The sequence below is a fragment of the Ambystoma mexicanum genome, chromosome 14, assembly GCF_040938575.1.
Source record: "Ambystoma mexicanum isolate Mex_15411 chromosome 14, UKY_AmexF1_1, whole genome shotgun sequence".
NCBI classification, from domain to species: Eukaryota; Metazoa; Chordata; class Amphibia; order Caudata; family Ambystomatidae; genus Ambystoma; species Ambystoma mexicanum.
This window is the reverse complement of record NC_090940.1, coordinates 328208073-328230045: the sequence shown is the minus strand read 5'-3', so window position 1 is coordinate 328230045 and position 21973 is coordinate 328208073. Positions and strand designations below refer to the sequence as shown.

At 48.0% G+C, this 21973-nt stretch overlaps 1 protein-coding gene across 4 annotated transcripts in view; it reads right to left on the bottom strand.

The window, feature by feature from the left end:
• The window catches only part of FRMD6 (FERM domain containing 6), a 312237-nt gene that overhangs the window by 130307 nt on the left and 159957 nt on the right, over positions 1 to 21973 (bottom strand). For 3 of the 4 annotated variants that reach the window (XM_069637464.1, XM_069637466.1, XM_069637463.1), the window contains exons 2-5: positions 10097 to 10331; positions 5690 to 5780; positions 3537 to 3616; positions 15 to 91 (exon numbers count right to left, since the gene is read on the bottom strand). In XM_069637464.1, the coding sequence (XP_069493565.1) occupies positions 15 to 91; positions 3537 to 3616; positions 5690 to 5780; positions 10097 to 10195 (347 nt within the window). In that variant the 5' untranslated portion in view covers positions 10196 to 10331. The remainder of the gene's footprint in view (positions 1 to 14; positions 92 to 3536; positions 3617 to 5689; positions 5781 to 10096; positions 10332 to 21973) is intronic. The other variant, XM_069637465.1, reaches the window with a different exon arrangement.

Sequence of the window (21973 nt, the reverse complement as noted above, 5' to 3'; positions counted from 1 at the left end):
CACCTTCCTCTTACCTTATTAGTCGGCCATTTTCCACATAGTATTGCACCCGGAAGTGGATGATCATTGGGGGACCAAACTGATCAATGCCCTGGAACAAAAAGCATAGGTTAGCTCTAATCCACCCACCGAGATATCCAAAAATGGAAAGATTGTAATCAAACGGTAATGTGTTTTTATTTACACAGTGCGCTAACATTTGCCAGATAAGTAAACCTAGGCAATGCAAGGTTAGGCCGCATTGCATCTGCACCCTTTCCCTAGCTTGTTCAACAATCAATGCAGTAGAAGGCATTTGACCAAATCCACAGTGGACAACAACAATGTGTATGTATAGGGCAGACACTGCCTCTTCTCTGTGACTGCTGCTGGCGTGAATAAAGCACTTTTCTCATGTTTTTTCTGTTGTGCAAATGTGGTTATGTGACCTGAACTGCAGCAAGGGTGATTTATGTCATTCTGAAGGACAGCAATGGTCCCACGTGTATTTTCTCTGTAAATACTGTAATCTAGCTCTAAAATGATTGACCAGGATCACCCTATGCAGTCAACTGGAGAAGCCAGGCCATCAGTTTCCACAGCTGCGAATGTAGTAACTAATTCACAATCTCAGAAAAGTGACCAAAAACATGGGACACATTGACAAAAGCCAACCCTTTGGTTTCCCACTAAAGATGGACCATTTACAACACAGAGGAGGTGCTATTCATGTACTTAGCATTGTGTCTGTTCTATTGCTTCTGTACACACACACACACACATACACCCCCCCCCGCCACAAATACCCTCTCCCCCACACCCCTCCCCCCCCATTGTGGGTGGCAGACTCGGCGTTGGCCACCACGACGCCCTTGCTATCAGGGATCCTTTCAGAGGTGCTGTAAAGTAAACTTTTGCCTTAATGGAAATGAGTGGGCCCATTACAGTCCACGTCCTGTATGCAAATAGTGATAGTTACCGATTGGGCGCGCAACAAAGGAGGCCTGCATCCACGGTGGCAAGACAGCCAGCCAGGCCCTGCGGTGCGCGCGCCTTTTACTTCAGCCTTGTGGCGTTATTTACAATGCGCCCAGGTTGGCGCTGCCTGAGTTCCCATTCTCGGGGCTTTGTGGCATTCTAAGGGGGAAAGTCTCCAGTGAAAGGTCGCGGCACCAAAACCAATCCAAAGACGGAGTTGGTGCCGCATGCAGCCTGACCGAATGAAGTGGCTGTGGGGAAAGACCGCCTTTTCCCCACGTCGACACACGACGTTTCTATTTTCAGCTCTCAATCGTGTGCTTGCTTCAAATACCAGCACAGACTCAATTTCAAACTAAGTAGCCACGTGTACACGAAGGTACGGCGAGTGGAGCTGCGATAGGTGAGGCATTCATGATGGGCCTATGTTGGGGGATCCGTTAGAATTTACGGGGGTACATGGTGTCCTGTATGGGTTTATGTGGGGTTTGCTGTATCCACTGGGACTATATGAGAGTGCAGTGGGGGAAATAGGAGAATCTGCTCGGGCAATGGGCCAGTGGCTGGGGGTTACACATGTATGTTGGGGGCATACCTGCCTACAATTGAACATCAAAAACCCTGAGATGTATGGCCGCCCATAGCCACACAAGACTCTGCCAAATGGCACAAGGCTCTGCCCACATGTCAAAACGGTAAACAAAGTTGTTTTAACTGCCATTACAAACACGTTTGCAGTTTGTACTTTACATTGGAATGCAATAAATAGTAATATTATTAGAACATCTATCTCTCTTATGATATGATGGGTTATTTATAACGCGCTTAATACCCAGAGGTTTCTAAGCGCAGACCTGGGGATCGAACCTGTGTTGCTCTGTGTCGTCTTGGTTCCAAGGCGAGCACGTTGCCCCTGAGCTATCCTCCAAGACTTATAATCTATGCACCACAGAGCTCCCTACCCTAAAGAAAGTGATTTGCCTATGTTGCACGAAATTCATTCCTCCAGTTCCTTAAACTATATGGATTGTGTGATCGGCTAGCTGCACAAAACTACACCAAATGAAACTGTGCCCATAAAAAACACATTTAACATTTTTACAGTGGCACACGCCATTCCATTCGGAGACGGCCGCTCAGCCTCTAAGTTGATTCTGGGACCTATACCCCTATACATAGTTTTTAGTAATTATGTTAGAGTGCTTTATAACTGGAAATAAAACCTCTATACGCTCCAAAGTCATACCAATGACACCTGTGCACTACACAAACACTGAAATATACAATGTCTGTGTTTCTTCCATGTTAAAAGAGAGGTTATTTATTGGGCGTTTCTGTAGATTTGATTTACCATTATAGCCACAATGCGGCGATATCATCTTACTTTACTATCAGAGACCTGGATAAAGGATTGAAAACCCAGAGACTCCACACTCTTCCCCAGAGAAGAGCGTAAAAACCCAGAGTCTCCGGGCTAAAACCCACAGGTTAGGCAGGCATGGATGTGGGCTGTTATGATGGGTTGGGGGCTATATACGTCTCCTTTTGGGAGTTCAGAGTGGTCTTTCAAATGGCTAGGAAAGGGTTTGTTGCTAGGCGAACTGTTGGCCCGGGGCTATGTGATGGCTAGTGTGGCACTATGCAATACCTTGTTGGGCAGTAGGCGGTGGTCGGTTGCGTGCTACTGTGTGTTATCGGAGAGTCTCTTGGGGATTATATGAAAGATTTTATGCGTGTCTATTTGTAGACTTTGAAGGGCTCAATTTGGGATCTATGACGCGGGGGGGCTGTGCTTTTCGGGGCTCTGTTGCAACATCTTGGGGAGTAGAATGGGGTCTGTTGATGATAGATGATGTCTTTCGGTTGCTACATAAGCTTCTGCTAGGGTCCTTTCTTTAGAGGTTTGGGAGGGAATGACTGGGGCTGTGTCTGGGTTTGATGTGGCTTCTTGCACATGTAATGATGGATGGCTGCGGACAGAAGTGGAGAGTGCGCGGGTGCTCTGGGGCCCGGGCACCCTCCCGGGAAAGGCTGTCTGATGAAAGTCCCTATACTTTCAATGGGATGTCCTAAAATGTTGTCCACTGCCTGATTGACGTCCCCATGAATATCACATGTCTACTCCCCTGATCAGCCTGCATGGAGCTGTGTGAGCGGCTGCTCTGGGCTAGGGGAAGGGCTCTATATGACCTTGTGGAGGGGTTGTAGGGAGCTGGATGGGGGTCTGAACAGATGTCTGCGAGGAGTCAGCCCAAAGCTGTGTTGGGTTCTGATGGCATACTCTATGTCCCGCATCCCTACTGGGCTGAGGCAATGATTGTTTAGGGTGAGTATTCCTCTGGACCCATCAATGTTGGTGCTAGTAGACAATACTAGTAAGCAATACTCTTTGATTCTGTCTTTCTTAATGTGCTGGGTGGATCCCCTAAAGGCTTCAGGTCGTCCCGCTACAGCTCTGGAAGTACACCCCGAACTTCGTAAAGAAACTACGAGTTATCCACTAGTTCACAGAGATCCTGACTGCAGGGCAGGAGGTATTTTAGTCAACATGACAGACATGACACCAGCATTTGTCCTACCTTACTTGCCTCTTTCTTCCACTCTTTTGGGCAGTATTTGTAGAGTTTCTGCGACAGCTCCATGTACACATGTTCATTGTCTGCATTAGAGAAAGGGGCAGATACAAGGGCATACGCTGTTACGCAATGGGCCAGAAAATGAGCAGAGACCAACGCTGAACAACTAGAAAGTACGATTCAATGTGCAATGATATCCCAATATGTTAACGAAATCCATCAAGTGTTCACCGCTGATCAGGGCGAGCCGTCGCTGATCAGGGCGAGCCGTCGCACCCATCTTGAATAATGAAGCAATACAATAGCAATCATATCCTGCTAATTGCATAAGCGCGCCCCACCATACATGAGAGAGGACATCCATCAGCAAGAAGGCAATAGGCCTGTGCATGTCTTTAAAATGCTAAAATCGACCAGAACTGGAGAAATGGTGCACTACTGGCGCATTTAGCGCGAAGTTAAGAACATATGGGAAAGATACTGGAGTTCTGCACTGTCAAATGACACTGCCTAGAGATGCCGCAGCGAGACTCGTGGGACCCACAAGCACATACTTCCATTGGTTAAATGTCTTTATTGAAATATTTTATACTGAATGCACATATCTCAAATAATTTATATAGAAAACTTTCATAGTGAATGTAATTTGTTTTTGGGGGGGGGGGTCCCCCACCAAACCCCAGTTTCCCACCCCTAAAATCCCATCCCAACCGTTTCCCAAAAATATTTATCCCTTTACCGCACCCCTAAATGCATTCACTATAAAAGTTTTCACTATAAAATATTCGATATATGGGCATTCAATATAAAAGATTCAATATAAACACTGTATACCACTTCCGACTTCCATCGCGCAACACAACTTTGATGTGATCAAAAGTCACCTGTTAACGGTGCTTCACTGGCAATCCTTAACATACAGTAGATCTCTCGAGGGGAGATTCTTAAACTGACATTAGTCAGCTGTGCAGAGGACTTGAAATGTGTGAATCATTTCTAAGCAGGAAAACACTCACTTTGGCAATTTCATTTCTCAATTTGGACCACAGGCTTTCTCTCCCAACCTCTTACCTTTCCCCGGCTCCTTTTGCTACTCTCTGAATAAGGTCTGGATGCCGTCGGCAGGGGCACAACACACCACATTGACGGGCATGCCAAGGTGCTCTGGGACTACTACGGCGAGGACTTGGTGCAGTATAAGAAGCCGGTCAGGCGGCACAGGGAGCTAAGTGCTTGCCCCCAATATCTGTGCGCAGCCTGCTGTAGCAGGTTCAAATCCCGGCAGGGTCAACTCATCCTTTCATCTTTCTGAGGTCGATAAATTGAGTACCACTCTGTGGGATAATACTGTCTTCTGTTATTTAAGTGCTCTGGGTGCGTAGTGCTATATAAGAAGAAATACATTATTATAAACAGAGGTTTCATGCTGTAGCGCTATCCTGCACTGTTCGGTAGGCAATCCGTCACTGGCTAGTAAATACCGGCTTATATATATAACGTACGTCTTCTCCTTATCGCTCTACCCATCCAATGGTTCAACTCTCAGCATGCACAGTGATCAGTGGGGGAGGGTTTGTGTTTAACACAAGACGTCGCTCCCTCCCCAAGAGTATACATGGGAAGGTAGCGTTCAGAAACCTTGCTCAATGATGTTTACATTTCTTAAGCAGCTTGTGGTGTCCTCAAAAGGGGGAGGACCATGCAATGAGAAAGGTTTGAGGGCCATCCCCAGTTTGAGAGCACCCCTCAACAAATGTAAAGAGATGGGAATTCCACTTTTGTAGACCTACTAGGCCGATGAAAAGAAGTAAGTGTGTCAATGTGAGGCAAGGTGGGGCTAGGTGAGACGTAGCACATCACTCTGCTGTCCTAGCTAGTATGCATCACACCCCTTTGTCATGTCCTGGTGCACTCTTGGAGAAGAGGAAACGAATAGCCTGCCTGCCGGAGACCCTGTTTCCTCGTGCCATGCTGCCACATTAGGGATATGGTAATCCTGCAAAAAGTAGTTATGAAAAGAATGCAACCTTTAAAGCTGTGTTTCTGTTTATTCATTGGAATTTTAAATCATTCTCTGAACGTAGGACTTGACTCAATATGTCTGGAGTTGTGTGCAGGGAGGGGAGGGCTGGTGTCTGCCCTTCGTTCTTACTTACTCAGTATGACACTGAGTCCAAAGAGATGGCAGTCTTTCAGCCTCAGCAGGTCACATATCTGGACAAGCAGCTCGCTGCATAATACTTTCACCTAAAAATAGAAGACCACATTAATAATGCTGCACAGAGTGGTCAACTGGGAAAAAAATCAAATCAGACACAGCAATATATGTCAACATTCTGGGGGCAACTTCTAGAAGGCTGACCAGCTTTAGATCTACAGTAATTATTGATATCATGCAGAGGGGCTTGTGAGACATAATGTACATGGCGTGTAGGATCTGGCATGGTGCAGCCAGGTCTCCAGTGAGCAGATAAACATTATCTTGCATTTGTCCCCACAGTTTATGCACATTTGTGAATTTTGCAAACAGGTATGGTGTCTTCTATGGTCCGCATATTAATATTTTATTTATTTATTGCATTTGTTGACAGCCCCCAAACCCGTAAGTATCACAGCGCTGGTATATAGGTATAGGAATATAGTATCTTCCATGTGCCACACACATTTCTAGTACCTGCCATTATGCAGAAAGATAATTGGTATCTGGCATGGAACATGTGTGCCATGGTGCAAACAACTGTATGTTTTACAGCATGGTACACACTTGGCATTGTATCTAGCACAATGAGCACACTTTACAGTGTGTGCTGTACACCGATATATGCAATCTGGCATTTTCACACAGATGCACAGTAACTGGCACACAAATGTAACACCGCAGCAATCCTGCACACTGCTCTAGAATGTCCAGCAATGGGCACACAGATAGATGGCATCTACCTAGATGAACGCAGGCTTATGGTGCACCCAGGCAAATGGCATCTGTACAGTGAACACAGAGGTATGGTATGAAAAGATATAGGCTAGTCACCCTGGGGCATGCGGACACATGTTATGTATGGCAGCATGGACATGCAACGGACAGTGTACACGGATATGGAGCTTCCTTGCATTAAACCTGCAGCAGTGCAGCAGCAGCATCGCATCCAAAAAGTGATGGACGAAAATTGACAAAGAACAATCATTGTTCAAGTACCTCTTTAAAATAGTTGGTCAGCATCAGGTAGTGATCACGTGTTTCCCCAATCTGAGAAATGGTGGAGTGCTTATATACTCTCACAAGGCCCCCGTTAAAACATTAAAAATAATGAATGCTCCATCATCGAATGCATATTAGTCGACATTGTGAAAATTCGGCCGGCCGATATTATATTGTGGTAGGGGGAGGGTGTGTCCTAATCCTCCCAAGGATTTGAACATTTAGTGGCTGATTTGGGAGATTGGCCTTCCAGCAACCACACCATTCATCAATAAGGGAGAAATGACTCTTGCTTGGCTAGCCCTGGGACCTGCTACTTCATGTTTCCGTGGCCTTCAAGATTAAGGAAAGTGGGAAAGAGGTGGTGGCAGAAGGTTCAGGTCACATGGTCTGCTTATGCCAGGCAGGGTGACCCGACCCAGGCTTTCCGCTTCCTTTCCCCCTCTCGCTGCAACTCAAAGGGTCAAACTAATCTGCGACCACACTGTCAACTGCACTCCTCACTCACCCCACTCAATGTTAAACATTGGCAGCATGGGCGGGTGCAGCCCAAGTTGCCGTGTTCTGGTGGTTGTCTTAAAAAGGTACAGTGCGGTCAGCACGATGACTCATCTCATATACCCACCCACCTAATATAAGATAATTTACTTCCGTATTTTTTGTTTTCAGTCCCAGTTTTTTAGGTGATCTGGTGGGCACCAACAGAACCCACATTCAGTGAGGCATGAGAGGCCCCTCCCTGATTCGACTGTCTGGAGCCATGAGCACGGTCCTCCCCGTCCGCCGAGACGTTCTTAGGAACAGTACAGACTTACGGATGGAACGCGCAGGTGCATCCGCGTGGCAGGCAGTGAGGAGAAGGGCTACTAAAACCACCCACGCCTGCCGTGGATCATTGCGTCCAGATGCTTAGCTACTCCAACCACATCAAAAAGAAATGTATCACCCATCCAACTTCTGGTTGCATTTCACCTGGCCTTCCGCGAGTTACAGCACAGCCTCAAAGAGAATAAAACCCAACACAGTTTACCCAAAAGCCCTCAAGACATTTTACTCCTATCGAGGGAAGTGTGCTCACTTCCATGATCAAACACATATATTGCCATGTTTACAAGCACGGATTTACATGGCCTCTGACATGCAGTGGTGTGGCTCAGGCTTACTCGTTAAATCCAGAATCATCGACTACACCCACATGTGAATGTAAAGAACATCTGGCAGTGGGATCTAATCCAGATGTAGACTTTCATCGAGGGGTCTGTAAACGGGCCATGAAAAATGCTATACAAATGCTGGCTGGATCCCATAAAAACACACTAACAAAAAGTCTGGCAACAATTCTGCAAAAATATACATTCCTTTTCTAATCTGTGTTATGCTATGCACCATACACTGTTTTTAAATTAAAAACGTTTTAAAATAAAAAGCATTTTAAGTTTGTGTACCACGCCCATCCCACGACCAGAAAGGCAAAGAAGTGACCCAACTAAACTGCAAATAGAAAACCCGTGCCTTCCCGTGCTGTAACATGCATGTGTTGCTGAAGAGATGGCCAGTAACCAGACAACGTTCTTTACAAATGCCATCCTCAGTATGCAAACAGGGGGCAACGCTGACTCACAATGATCACACTTGCCTAGGGCGAAAGGAATGTTTGAAAAGGAAATAATGTCGTGCCACACTGCTAGCATGGGTGTGTTCATAGTTTTAACAGGAAGACCATTTAAGAGTACACAGCCCAGCAGCCAACTAACCCAATCTTTCGAAAGTTACTACCCACAAGGCCCCGAGGCCTGAAGGTGACACGGCCCCTGCCCCCTTTTCTATCCCCTATTCTTTTCCCACCCCTTCCCTATCCTCCCCATCTGCCCCCTTCTCCCCCACTTGGCATTCACGACGCTGTAGTTGTCTCTTTGCACTTTCGTTGCTGGTTGTGCGCCATCTACCTGCACGTTAAAGATGAGCGGAATGGCTTGGTCTGCCTGCACAGCGCACAGACTAACCCCGGGGTCAACAGTTCAGCCTACCTCAAACATGGGGGCATTGGTTGCCTCCTGTAAAACAAGCTTGGGATGGCGCGAATTACACGGGGAGCGCCTAGCGCTCATTCACACAATGTATCCACAATGGAAGCTAATTGGCTCTGGAATTGCCTCCTCTCAGGGGGGCCATGATCTGAATGGACCTATGAAGGGATGACTTTCTCGTCACCCCCGTTTGCTTTCGCTTTGGTACCGCCCCTTCGTCACTAGCTAAGCCTGAATTCCTGGCTTTGGAATACTCAGCTCCCCCTCACCTTCAGTCCAGCTGCACAGCTCCACACGCTCTCTTGAGCGCACACACCGTGAAGTCTCGCTGTATTCAGCGCAGGTGGCTCGGTAGGTACCCTGCCAGCACCTCTCCACTCGCACTCAGTTGGAAAGCTTAGCCCTATTTAGCCGGTCTGGGTTTGCCATCCCACCAAATATAAATTCCGGTCTGGTTTTCAAAATGGCCAACAAATAACAGTACACACATTCACGTGCCTTTATTACATGCACATCTCCGTCCTCGTAGTCACTGTGGAGATCTGGTCAAGCCATATAGTGTTAGTGCCTGGCTGGTCAACACACCCATTCCTCACCTTCACAATCTGAAACAGCCAAATGCTAAAGAGACTTCACCGGTATCACCCCACCCAGCAAGCCTGCCTCGCCCTTCCCTGAGTCCACTGAGGGAACGGTAAGAAGCAGAAGAGTAGGCAGAGCAGGGCCCTAGCAGGCAAGGCCCACCCAAAATCTGCTAATGCCCAATCAGCAGCGCTGTGTGGGCATGTACAGATCTTAATGCCACTGCGGTGGGCCAAACAACTTTAGCTTCAGGCCCCTCTTGTTAGACAATCCTGGTCAGGCCTCTGGTAAGAAGAATGCAGTGTGGGGGGACTTGAAGATATCTTTGCAATTATTCAGTAGCTTGATTTATATTCCTGGTTATTAGAAGCAGAGCCTAGTGCTAGCAGAAACACTGCACAACAGGAACAATACAGAACCCTGAGGATTCCCAAAGTTGGGGGCTTTACGGTGGTAGGGGTACAAGTCGCTATGGCGAGAGGACCAGGCGATATGATAGAGGAGACCCATTGGGCTGCCACAATACAGACCCAGAGACACATTGTAAGCCTTATTTACAGTTATTTGCTATATCTACAATAATATCCATGTGAAAGTAGGGGATACAAGAGGCAGAGATGGCTCATGATAGCATGGGTGTCCCCAGGATGTGGGAAGGTGGGGGTGGGGGTTATGAGGGCTACAGACCCTGGATTTTTTTAGGCACATTAAACAAGCACCCTTAACATCCCGGCCCGCCCTCCAGACATACTCACATTTGTAATGATACTCAAAGTATCATCGTTGGGGAGGAAGATGCACACACTGCGGCGGTCTTGCATGACTCGGTTATTCTGGAAGTTCAGTTTGTTCATTTTGCATTGGGCCCCGTGATTCAGTCTTGTGCCCCCGGTCCATCCAGGCAGCCCAGGATGGCAGCGCTCATCGGCCAGCGGCTCCTCCTCATCCCACACAGGGCCGCGCGTCACACGTACCTGGGCGGCAACATGGCTGAAAGAAGGAAACACATGTCAGCATGACAAGGCCAAAAGGAACAGCATCAGCAGCTTTACTAAGACCAAAAAAAGGCTAGACAACCACAAGGCGATGGGTGGCGCAGGCGGCAAGGCCAAGGAGAGACCAGACACAGCCATCGTTTTGGAAGGCATTTGGCCGCATTTATTTATTCATTTAAAAAATGCAACAGTAGAGAATGCACGTCATTATAATTGTTTATTTATAACACGCTTAATACCCAGAGGTTTCTGAGCGCAGACCCAGGGATCGAACTTGTGTTGCTCCACGTCGTCTTGCTTCCATGCTTCCAAGGCGAGTGTGTTGCCCCCCCCATGCTATCCTCCCGAGGCGTTCAAACATATTCAACATTCCCCGAGCCCATCCTTTACTTACGCATGGGCGAGTGGTTCTGCCTATCTCCCTTACGTCCAAAGAATGGTCCTGGGAAAATGAGGGTACTCCTGCGACCCAACCAAAAGCCCCAATCCTGTTCTGTCCGCCCCCATCTACCAGTTAAGCGCCATGCAGTGAGCACTGGCCAGGGCTGCTTCATCGTAAAGTCCAGAGGCTTGACCCCCAACTAGCAGGAAAATCTACCAATGTCCCAAAATGATTGGGAGCAATATAGCTTCAATGCAATATGCTAAACATACATCACCTACCCTGAACCCAAACGCACCGCTCCTAACCCTAAATTGGGGGTGGGTGGGAATATAGCTATCCCAGGCGGCTGCCCCCTTGCCACTGGCTCTCGGATGCACCAGACAAAGCAGGGGTAGTACCAATTCCTCCCCCCACTTACTGCGCGCCCAAGACCCTGGAATCCTGAGGACTTGTGGCGCAAGGTGGCCACGCCTAGTGAAGATGTCACCACGCAGCCCGGCACTGTGCTCTTCCCCCGTAGCTCTCTCCCTAGCCAAGCCACCGCGCTCCCAGTGTTGCCACCCCTGGCATGTTGCAGTGTCTAGCATGTATTCTTTCTGGCTGTAGTGTTACAACATTCTCAATGTTAGTGAGCTAAACCTATTAGCATCATTTTTATTGGGTGTAGGCCTGCTAAGTAGAGGCTCCCACAGTCTTACAAGATGCCCTATGATAGGGAGCTAAACTCACTAGCGGTCCTACGCCCTCTCAAAATACGTTAACTACAGGGACAGTGTGGGTGACCTGGTACTACGCTGTTGAAAATAATTTAATGTTTTTGTGCCTAGCGTTGAAACCATTCCACAAATCACACTCTCCGGCCCTCATTCAATCCTGAGAACAAAACATACTTTTGGAAACGACTTTTCTTTCCATATTTTACCCACAAGCGATCAAGCTATGTTTGATGTATTTCCCTCCCATTGCATGAGGCTCCAGATGCAACATGCCCAGGGCATATTTCTTCATATTGGGCCAGAAACAGACAAGTTATTGATTGATTCTGGATCGGCGCGTAAGTGAAGTGTTAGTTACATTGAAACACTGTAGCCAACCGTGAAACTTTAACCCTTTGGCGGTCTTGAAGACATACATACAACCAACATCAATGAGCTTTTTTGTGGGACATAATGGGAACTGGAGGGTGCAGTGTGCTTGCCAGCAACCCATGTGTCATTTTCGGAAGTGACTGTCACCTGGGCCATCAGGCCCCACCTCCCTATACCCCCAGCAGGTTAAATAATCAATCGGCATTCATTGCAACACAGCAAATTTAAAACAGAATCACAAGTATCCTTAAATGTAAAGTTCCAGGACATTTGTCGGGCACGACACACATGGCAACGGCAGGGAGCAGCATCAGTACTAGAGCGACGAGACATCCCCAGTTTTGTAAGGGCATGGGGGGGCAGTCCTGGTTTTTCACAACATGAACCCCTGTCCCAAAACGCTTCTTCAAAACACTGAAGTGTCAACGTTTTAAGAAAAGTCTTTAAAAGCTAGATCCTTATCAGAGCAGTTTTCTGATAACGTTCTTTCTACAGGCCAGGTTACAGCTTCAGGGAACTGCCTCAGGGAACGCCTGGCAATACATGCCGGAGAGACTGTAAACACAAGCATCTATTATCAATGGCATAACATTTGATGGCAGAATCTTGCACAATTAAGAGATAAAGGGCATTGTGAAGGTGTGCTTGCCTTGCAGCACATTATAAAAGCCCACTAAAAAATAAATAATGATATATGATGACGAGAGGAAATAACAGAATGTGAATCACATGATGTGTTTAAGGAGAGACAAACACAGCGGTGGTGTTCCCATTGGAATAGAGTAGCATTAGGGACAATGTACTTTGGTACTCGGCAGCAATAATCCTAAAATGATCATGAAATAGGCTGAAAATGCTCCATATCTCACAAATTAAAAAATAAGAAACCATCTCTGGTGTACTCATAATTATATCGCATCAGTTACCGTTGTATGTGATTGTTTAAGTTACTTAACTCATGGATTTACATGCTCATGAATTTCCCCGTCGTCAGCCTGGAATCTTCAGTAAAAGAAAAAACAGTTTCACTTTCACTTTAATACAGTATTTGTCCTCTAAACCAATCACTGTCCTCTGTCATAATGCCCCCCATCCAATGACAGTCATCTCCCTAAGCCCCGCCTCTGGCAGCCATCTTCAGATTTGGTACGCACATACAGTGGCAGTATGACAAAGAAGAGTCGCATAGGGCCCAGAGGGAGGGTTCGTATGTGAATCCATGCCAGACCCATGCTGGAGAACAATAGTTACAGCTAAGTAACTTAAACCTTCTCCAGCATGGATTCACATGCTCATGAATAACGAATGCACAGCAGTTCACATTACACAACCACGGGAGGTGGCAAGGCTCAACAGAAGTAATTAACACACCTGTAACAGACTCACCTCAAGCTAACAGGTTGCGTAGCACTGCCCGGTGACTCTGGACTCCTCCCTGGAATCCATGTCGACGCAGTAGAACCTTGTGAAGGTATGCATGGACCTCCATGTCGCAGCCCTGCAGATGTCGAAGAGGGGCACACCAGAAAGGAACAAAGTCATCTCAGTGATCGCTATGATGGAGTGGGCTCTCGGACGGCCCAGAAGAGGCCGGTTAGCCAGCCAATGACAGTGCATGATGCAGCCGGAGAGCCATCTTGAGATGAAAGCCTTGGACAAGGCCTTCCAACAATTGAGAAGTCATCCGAAAACTTTTTGTGAGTGCCACATAGAACTTCAAGGCACGCGCAGCGTCCAGCGAATGCAAAGTCCTTTCCGCCAGCGACAAAGGGTTCGGAAAGAAACAGGCAACACCAAAGGTTGGTTGAGATGGAATTCCAACTGAACTTTCGGCATGAAAGTGGGGTGTTTCTGCAGCACCACCCTCGATTTGTGGAAAGTCAGATACAGCTACTTGCAGGACACGGCCTAGATCTCACCCACTCGTCTGGCTGAGGTGATGGCAACAAGGAACGCGGTCTTCCATGTGAGAAACTTGTGTGGGGCTTGATGCATAGGTTCAAAGGGTGCCCCCATGAGTCTTGTTTGGACTATGTTGAGTTCCCATGCCAGGGCAGGCACCTTCAGTGGGAAAGATCGAAAAAGCCCATTGAAAAACTCCTTGATAGGTCTGTGAGACCACATCGAAGATCTTCCCGGGATCTGGTGTAGCGTGATACTGCCGCCAGGTGTACCTTCATGGAGTGAAGGAAACCAGAGCAGCTTTCGTCAGGGAAAGCAAGTATGGAAGAATCTGTGGGGCTGTGCCCCTCAGAGGGGTAATCATCTGCGACTGGCACCACGTAGAAAACGCTTCCACTCATGGCCGTAGCACTTTAGTTTTGACGATGCCCTGGCTTTGGTGAGGACCTCCCTGCAGTTCACTGGCAGCTCATAAACTCCAAACTCTAAGGCTGCAGAAGCACCTTTTTCTCTGGTGAGCAGATCCAGAAGTACCAGCAACTTGATTAGAGGTGACACTGACAGGCTGAGTAGGTCCGAATACCAAATCTGCCTCGGCAACGCCGGGGCGACGAGTATCCTCTTGCACCGACACTGTCCGAGTGTGTTGTTCACACATAGCAGGAGAGGCAGTGGGGAAAAGCCTACAGAAAAAGTCCTTCCCATGGGAAGGAGAACACGTCTCCCATGCTCCTCAGTTGGTGGAATCTGCTGGCAAACATCTGGTATTTTGAGTTTGCCACTGTGGCAAAAAGATCGATCGGAGGTCTGCCCCATTTGACGAACAGATGGTCCACCTGACCCTGACGAGGTTCCCACTCCTGGCAGGAGCAGAGCTCCCTGCTGAGGGAGTCGGCGATGGTGTTCTTGACGCCTGCTAGGTGGAACGGGACGAGGAACATCCCCTATCCGATGGCCCAATGCCACAAGTCCTGAGCCTCCTTGGAGAGCGCTGGGGATTGAGTGCCCTCTTGCTTCCTGATGTAGAACATGGTGGTGGTGTTGTCTATGAAGATCCTCAACACCTTGCCTCCCAGAGACAGTAGGAAAGACTTGAGGGCCCAGAACACTGCCCGTAACTCCAGGATGTTGATGTGCAGATCCTTCTCCGGAAGCCACAGATCTCTGGCGTGTAGACATCCGGTTTGAGCTCCCCAACCTTCCAGAGAGGCGTCTGTGGTGACCATCTCCTGGTATGGTGGGGTTTCAAATCCCCTTCCTTGGGCTATTTCAGAGCATACCCACCTCTCTATCGGCCACCGGAATTATCCAACCTTGTCTGGTGGAGAGTTTCTATGAGGGACATCTAGGTGCAGTGAATCGTCATCTGCCAGGACAAAGTCCTCATCTTCGTCAGTTTCCGTGGCTGTCTCCGTACCAGTGTCCGTGTGTGTAGCCAGGTCCGCTGTTGGAGTCGAGTCCCGACGTGGTGGAGGAGGCCGATGCAGCAGCGGTGCATGTCACTTCCTCGTCTTGCACTGAGGCTGGTCAGGGCGCTGCAGTACAACAGGTGCCAGAGCTTGGGGGGAAACCTCTGCTGGATCTCCGTCACTAGGGTGTGTAGAGTTGACAGGATGTCCATGATATGTCCCTCACCTGTGGAGGGAATGATGGAGTGCTAGGCCCTGCGCCGCCGTCTTCCTCGTGGACTGTATGGACAGCCGCTTGGTCATCGACATCTGTGGATGAGATGTCCATTGGCTGAATGTAAGCCTTTTGTCCCCCACCCCCTTTTTTCCCTCCTGGGTGCCTTGTACTGGGACCTGAGCCGGTGCTTCCCCTCCCCCCAGGGGTGCCCGCAGCCTTCAATGCTGCCTCAGTGGCCGTGTTATGCCTGGGAGGCAGGGATACACTCTGCGCTGTAGGGACCACCCTCGACGGGTCGGTACCACCCGCCATAGCAGTCGCCCCAGAGGATGTTGACTAAGTGGTCGACTGAGTCTTCGGCTGCGCCTGATGAGCCTGCTGTGAGGCCTTCTTCTCTTCCTCCGGCCTCTGTTTCTCCGATGTGTCCCGTAAGCTGTCTGGGGTGGAGGACTTCCTCTTTGAGGAGGAAAGTGATGGCAAGCTGTCTGATGAGGCGAACAGCGATGGTGATCGCGGTCTATCCAACCTAGGACCCGCATCAGCGGTGAACCCGGCGGAATCAGTCTTTTGCTTCTCTCGGGCCGCCACGGATGGGGAGTCCTCAAAGGACTTCGGCCTCCTCCCAGAGGGAGCCTGCTCCTCGGTCCTGGCTGAGGCATGACCTTGCTCGGAGAATAGGTCAGAGGCCTTACTCGACTGCCGAGAGCCTGCTATACCTGTCTTTCATCATTTTCTTCAAGAAGCCCAGGCATATCTTGCACCCATCCTCAATGTGGTCCCGTTTCAGGCAGTACAGACACTTCTGATGTTTGTCCTCCACAAAGACATTCCTTAGCCCGCATTGAGTGCAGAGCCTGAAAAGTGTCCTTCCCTCCTTTTTCTCCTCTGTCATGGCCGGAGGGTGTGAAGAAGGCCCAAGATGGCCTTCCAGAAACTTCGACGAACAACCGCCCTTAAGGGGCCCACAAACTCACCGACAACCGATCCCTGTTGTCGGCCGATGAAGACAGGAGCACACGGGCACCAATGGAACAAAAATAGAACTCTTCCACCACAAATTTTGAAAAAGTACAAAATAGCTTGGAGGGCAGCCCGAGGACTCCCAACACTGAAACGTGCAGTAAAAATATGAAGATGGCTGCCATAGGCGAGGCTAACAGGGAGTACTGTCATGGGGAGGACTGTCATTGGATGGGTGCAGTATGACGCAGAGGACAGCGATTGGTTTAGAGGAGAAACACAGTTTTAATGTGAAAGTTAAACAGTTTTTTCTTTTACCGAGGGTTCCCAGCCTAACGACGGAGAATATTCATGAGCATCTGAATCCATGCCAGACCCCACGCTGGAGAATTTGGATACATTGAAATGTAAATAGTGCACAAAAAATTCTACTGCAAGAAAAAAATACTATCAAGCATAACCCTTTCTTACACCTACATGTCATTCCCATGAAGGGGCATATTTCACACTTACCAGCCGTTTACAGTTTTCTGACAGCCCCACTCCTACCCCACCCTCATAAAGACACATACCACATACCCACAAACCAAAAGAATTTGTCTGCAACATTTACAGCTACACACCACTCTCCTATGGAGGGGAACCTCGCTCTGCTCTCTTTTCCAACCTCTAACCTCCTCTCGCCCACAACAGATTCAGCAGACCCCCACCACAGCATTCTCAGACCTCTGTAACTCCCCTTCCCAACGTCACCCCTAGCCATGCCCACCCGAACCTCGGCTCAACAAATACCCACAGCTTGCCATACGGTGGAATCCTCCCTTCGAAACAAAACACTTAAGCAAACCCACCCCACCTTGTATCAGTCTGGAAAAAATGGTGTTGTTTTTGGCAATAATGATTTCAAGCAATATTCAATTAAAAAATATTGTAAAATAAAAAAAATTGTAAAACAGATTTTCATGGAGTAGTGGAGTAACAGACAACACTTTCCCAATTCCCACTCCTGCTCAGGATCACATACTTTCAGGTTTCTCTGCACTTTTCCCCGGCTGTCACAGACTCAGCACTTTCTGTAACTTCTCAGATTCTAAGCATCTTTTAGACATCTCATTGACACTCTAAGGCTCTAGGAGTGTTTTAAGTTTCTCACAAGGTTCTGGGGGTCAAAGGTGGTCTCATCACCATTTCAGCCCAGCAGCTCAATGCTTCCTGCTACATTTGATAACTGCTCTCCTTCCCAATCCTGCTCTTCTTATACTCTTCCTCTTGCGCCTTGATTCTTTTGACTCAAGGAGTTTTAGAAATACATATTTTCACAGCCTGCCCTGCATTTGTCTCTATTGACATGGCAGGCAGTCATCTGATGAAAATCTGGTCGGCCATCTTGGATACTGACAGTTTAACTCGCCTTTAGATTTTTGAGATTTATGGACACACGGGCACAGTATCTTTGCCATCACCATAATGAAAAAGATGTCCACGATAGATGCTGGATCCAAACAAGGCCCAGTAAGATTTTGAGGTGGACATAGTGTAATCCCAACATTTGAACGTCGGGAGTAAAGGGTGTGTGCAGTGGATGCCTATGGTCTAAACACAAACACAGCACTGAAGGCAGCAACAAGGGACAGACACATGCACATATGTTACTCCCTGCATTTATCGTTTGGTCTAATTGAGGGATGCGCTCTGAATGCGCATTGGCAGTTGACGTTTCTGTAGCAGAATTCTGTCATTACCCATATCGAATCCTGCCAATAGGTCAATAGTAAGAGGGTAGCTGAGGTATTTTCATTAAGAGAATAACATAAAACCTCTTCCTCCATATGGAGTAAAGCCATTTGTGTACTGTGACCGGGTTGGAGACTGGATTCGTTAACATACAGTAACATTTTCTATTCAGTGTATTGAAGGAATTGCTGTGCAGATAGATGTGGTGGAGGTTTGCCGGGACTGCAGGATCTAATTAATTATTTTTAATATACCGCCCTTAATAATACCGGGGACCAATCTCTATGCGTGGGGCTGGAATTCAAACCTGTGTTGCTCTGCATTGTCTTGCTTGCAAGACAAACGTGTTGCACCTGAGCTATCCCTGCCTGTTGCACAGATATTTCTTTTACAACTGGTGAGATGGTAGCCGTTTTGAGACCATTCACCAGGGAATTAAGAACTACTGATGAGGGAACCTGGAGTCCGGGCCTGGGATGGTAATGTTATTCATGGTGGCACTGATGGCAGGGCAGGGGAAGGTTTGCTCAGAGAAGCCATTCCTTGTCTTGACAATCTTGGTGAGGTTGTAACAGCGATCAACTTTAAAGAAAGTAAAGTGCTGTCCCAGGGCCAGTCTGATCTGGGCTAAACAGCAATGTGGTTGGCAATCGCACTGATTTAGAGTTGGAAGAATGTTGCCAAATTGTTAGAAAAAGCTATGAGCTGAACGCAGTGGTACAGCATTTGTAACAGGACTTAGCTCGCTGGAGATCTTCAAGGTCTTAGGGGATTTTTTTGCTAGTGGGCCCCAAAGAAACCCATTGGTGCAACATGTACAGTAGCCACCTCCGATGGCCTTTGGCTGTGGCCACAGGACATGTAGCACCAATACATTTCTTTGGGGCCCCTAGCCATGGCACAGTGGCCCCTGTACATGTTGCTCAATTATGTTTTGTTGGGGCCCACTAGCCATGGCACAGTGGCCCCTGTACATGTTGCTCAATTAGGTTTTGTTGGGGCCCACTAGCCATGGCACAGTGGCCCCTGTACATGTTTCTCAATTAGATTTTGTTGGGGCCCACTAGCCATGGCACAGTGGCCCCTGTACATGTTGCTCAATTAGATTTTGTTGGGGCCCACTAGCCATGGCCTTTGGACACAAATTCCTTTTTTTTGTCGGTTTCTTCTGATTCCCATTCCCCAGATAATGGGAACGAACTGCTGATGCTTGTAGAATTGCCCCCAATATTCCCCTAATAATGCTAGAAAATCTAAAACTCGTTCCATCCTCACAGGCTGACTCACCAAGTGCCCCCCTCCTCTTTCAGTGCCCCTCCCTTCAAGTGCTTTTCCCCTACCTCTCCCACTGCCCATTACTCTTCCCTATCACACTTCGTTTTGTGTGACACAGTTTCATTTCTGAGCATGTCTTGTGCTTTTGCAGCGGGCATCTCACGAGAGTCCCTCGGTAAGCCAAATATTTTCATACTGTAACTGGCGCCCATGACCACCCCGAAATCACATGTCCTCTTTCCACCTCCCCACCTCTATCCTGATGAGACTGCATCCCGTTTGCTCCTCCAAATAGTTTTTAGAGCACTTTCATTTTCGGCTTTCCCAGGAATTATCGCGGCTAGCGCTTGCATCGAGGGGAAAAAAAAAGAAAATGGTGGGTTGTCATTTCTGAAAATTCTCTCTGCTGCAAATCACAGGGGGAGATATAGATACAATTTTGTGAGCAAGAGGCACCCCCTTCGCCGTAAAAATGTTTTTAAAGTACTGGATGGATTTACCCCAAACAAGTCTAGGAGAACAAACCAACGCTTTGTCCCCAAATTGTTTCTTGGGTCCAAATCCATTCAACACGTTTTGCACTAGGGCTTACCAAAATTGCACTTTTTCTCTATGGGAAGATGAATTGGAGTAGGACGAAAACAGCGTTTTATTGTTTCCTTAATAACTTGTACTGAATCTTTCCCAAAATGTCCAGTTTGAGGGTTGGGGGTGGGGCTGGGGAGGGGGCTGTGACAAATTTATATTTGGAAAAATGTCATCCAAATCTGTCCAGCAAGTCAAAAGTTATTAGCAATACAATTTTTCAAAAACTCGTGTACAATGGTTTCACATCAACTATAGGGTGGTGATCACCACACTTCAATAAACCGTACATAGGATTATGTTATGGAACCCACAAACAAAGGTTTACACGATTAGATGGTATAGCCTTGAAATTGAAACTATGGATTAGGCGTAGTACACACATTTGTAAATACAGTGGGCATGCAGTAAATTAACCAGGTAAAAGAAATCTGCACACAGGCAGAAAGGGCCCAGAAGAGGGCTTAGGTTATTGAATGAAGGAAATCTAGTACATAAGAACAGGGATGCTGGCTTAAATAGGATGTATACGAAATTTGAGATGGACTACCACGAGGTGAATGATAGCCCATAAGAACAAGGATGTAGCACAAAAGGCAGCTACTAGGGCAGACGGCATTAAACCGAGGATGGAGAGCTAATGCCCATGATGGGGAGAGAAGTTATTAGCGGAAGGCAGGAAAGGCCCCAGATCCTAGGCAATCCAATGGGAAGAGAGGGAATTTGTGGGCAGGGGAGAGAGCAGGAATGAAGGGTAGGGAGAAGGGAGAGGAAGGGGACTTTTCTGGAGTGTGAGAGCGGCAGGAGGGGGAGTAGAGGGTGGGAAGCCCATCCAGAAACTGGCAGGACAGGAATATCGCGGGTAGTAGAAAAGCGAGGAAAGACACTTCATGCAGTGGACAGACCACATGGGAGCGCAAGCAGAACACGTGTGGGGTAGAAGCACAGAGGAGGGGGCTGCTGAACTGGTCACAAGCAAGAGGAAGATATGGAAATCAAGCTGAGCTGAAAGGATGGTAGGAGAGGACAGAATGAGAAAGAATTACTCACAAAAGAAGAGATGCGTCAGGCCTTTTACTTGGGCTTCACTACCTATAACTCCTGACACAGCCTGAGTGCATGGCCTATAAAAAAAAAAGGATTCTGCCTGGTGTGATTGCTGGGAACAGGCTAGTTCCCAGCAACCACGTACGAGTAGGGAGGGTCAAGGCTTAGAAAAAGCTGGGCCGCGTCTGCCGGGTGTAGCCCGATGAAGACTACAGGCAGTAAGGAGGCAGATGGCCACTACCCCGCCCTATTAAGCAAAGGAATGGGGGTAGGAGGGGGGGTGATTTCACGTAGCCGGGCTGCATCTGTCAGAGGTGGCCCGGATGAGAAGGAGAGCAGTGCTGCCATGGGGGCCGCCGCCCTCCAACCTAAGCAGGTAAAGTGGAGGTGGTGGGTGATCTCAGTGCCCAGGCCTTATCTGTCAGGTGCGGTCCAGGCTTCGAGGGAGCCCACACTGACAGCATGGCTGTCAGTGCGGCGCTTCTGTGAAAAGAGGGAGCGCTGCGCTGAGACTCATGCTGCCAGCACAGAGAGTCTGGGGCAATGGCAAGGCCTCCCTCATTGGCCAATTTCCAGGCTATATAGACTTTACAAGCCATACCGGCTTGTATAGCCTGGAAGTTGGCAAATAGGGGAGTGCCAAGTCACTCCGCCGGGACATTATAGTCATGTCAGACTTGGCTGCGGTATCAACAGGATGAAATGAAAGAAATACTGATTTGAAATGAACTTTGTGGATGAATATGCCCTACACGCTCTATTGCTGTGCAGGGGTGACAAACAAATAGCCCCATTGTGTCCTCAAGGTTACAATGACACTAGTTCTAGTTGCAAACCCCTATATACCGCTGGAGCAACTGCATTGCGTCAGAGTGAAGCAGGGTGCTTCTCAAGCCAGGGTGATAGTTGTGCATACTGATGAAGGCAACCACTGTGGATTTCTGGTCGCCACAATGAGACACCCTTAACAGTTAGTGTGCATTTCCCTTTTAGTTTTCGTGCGTTCACTTCTTCATAGATCCTTCTAATTTCTGA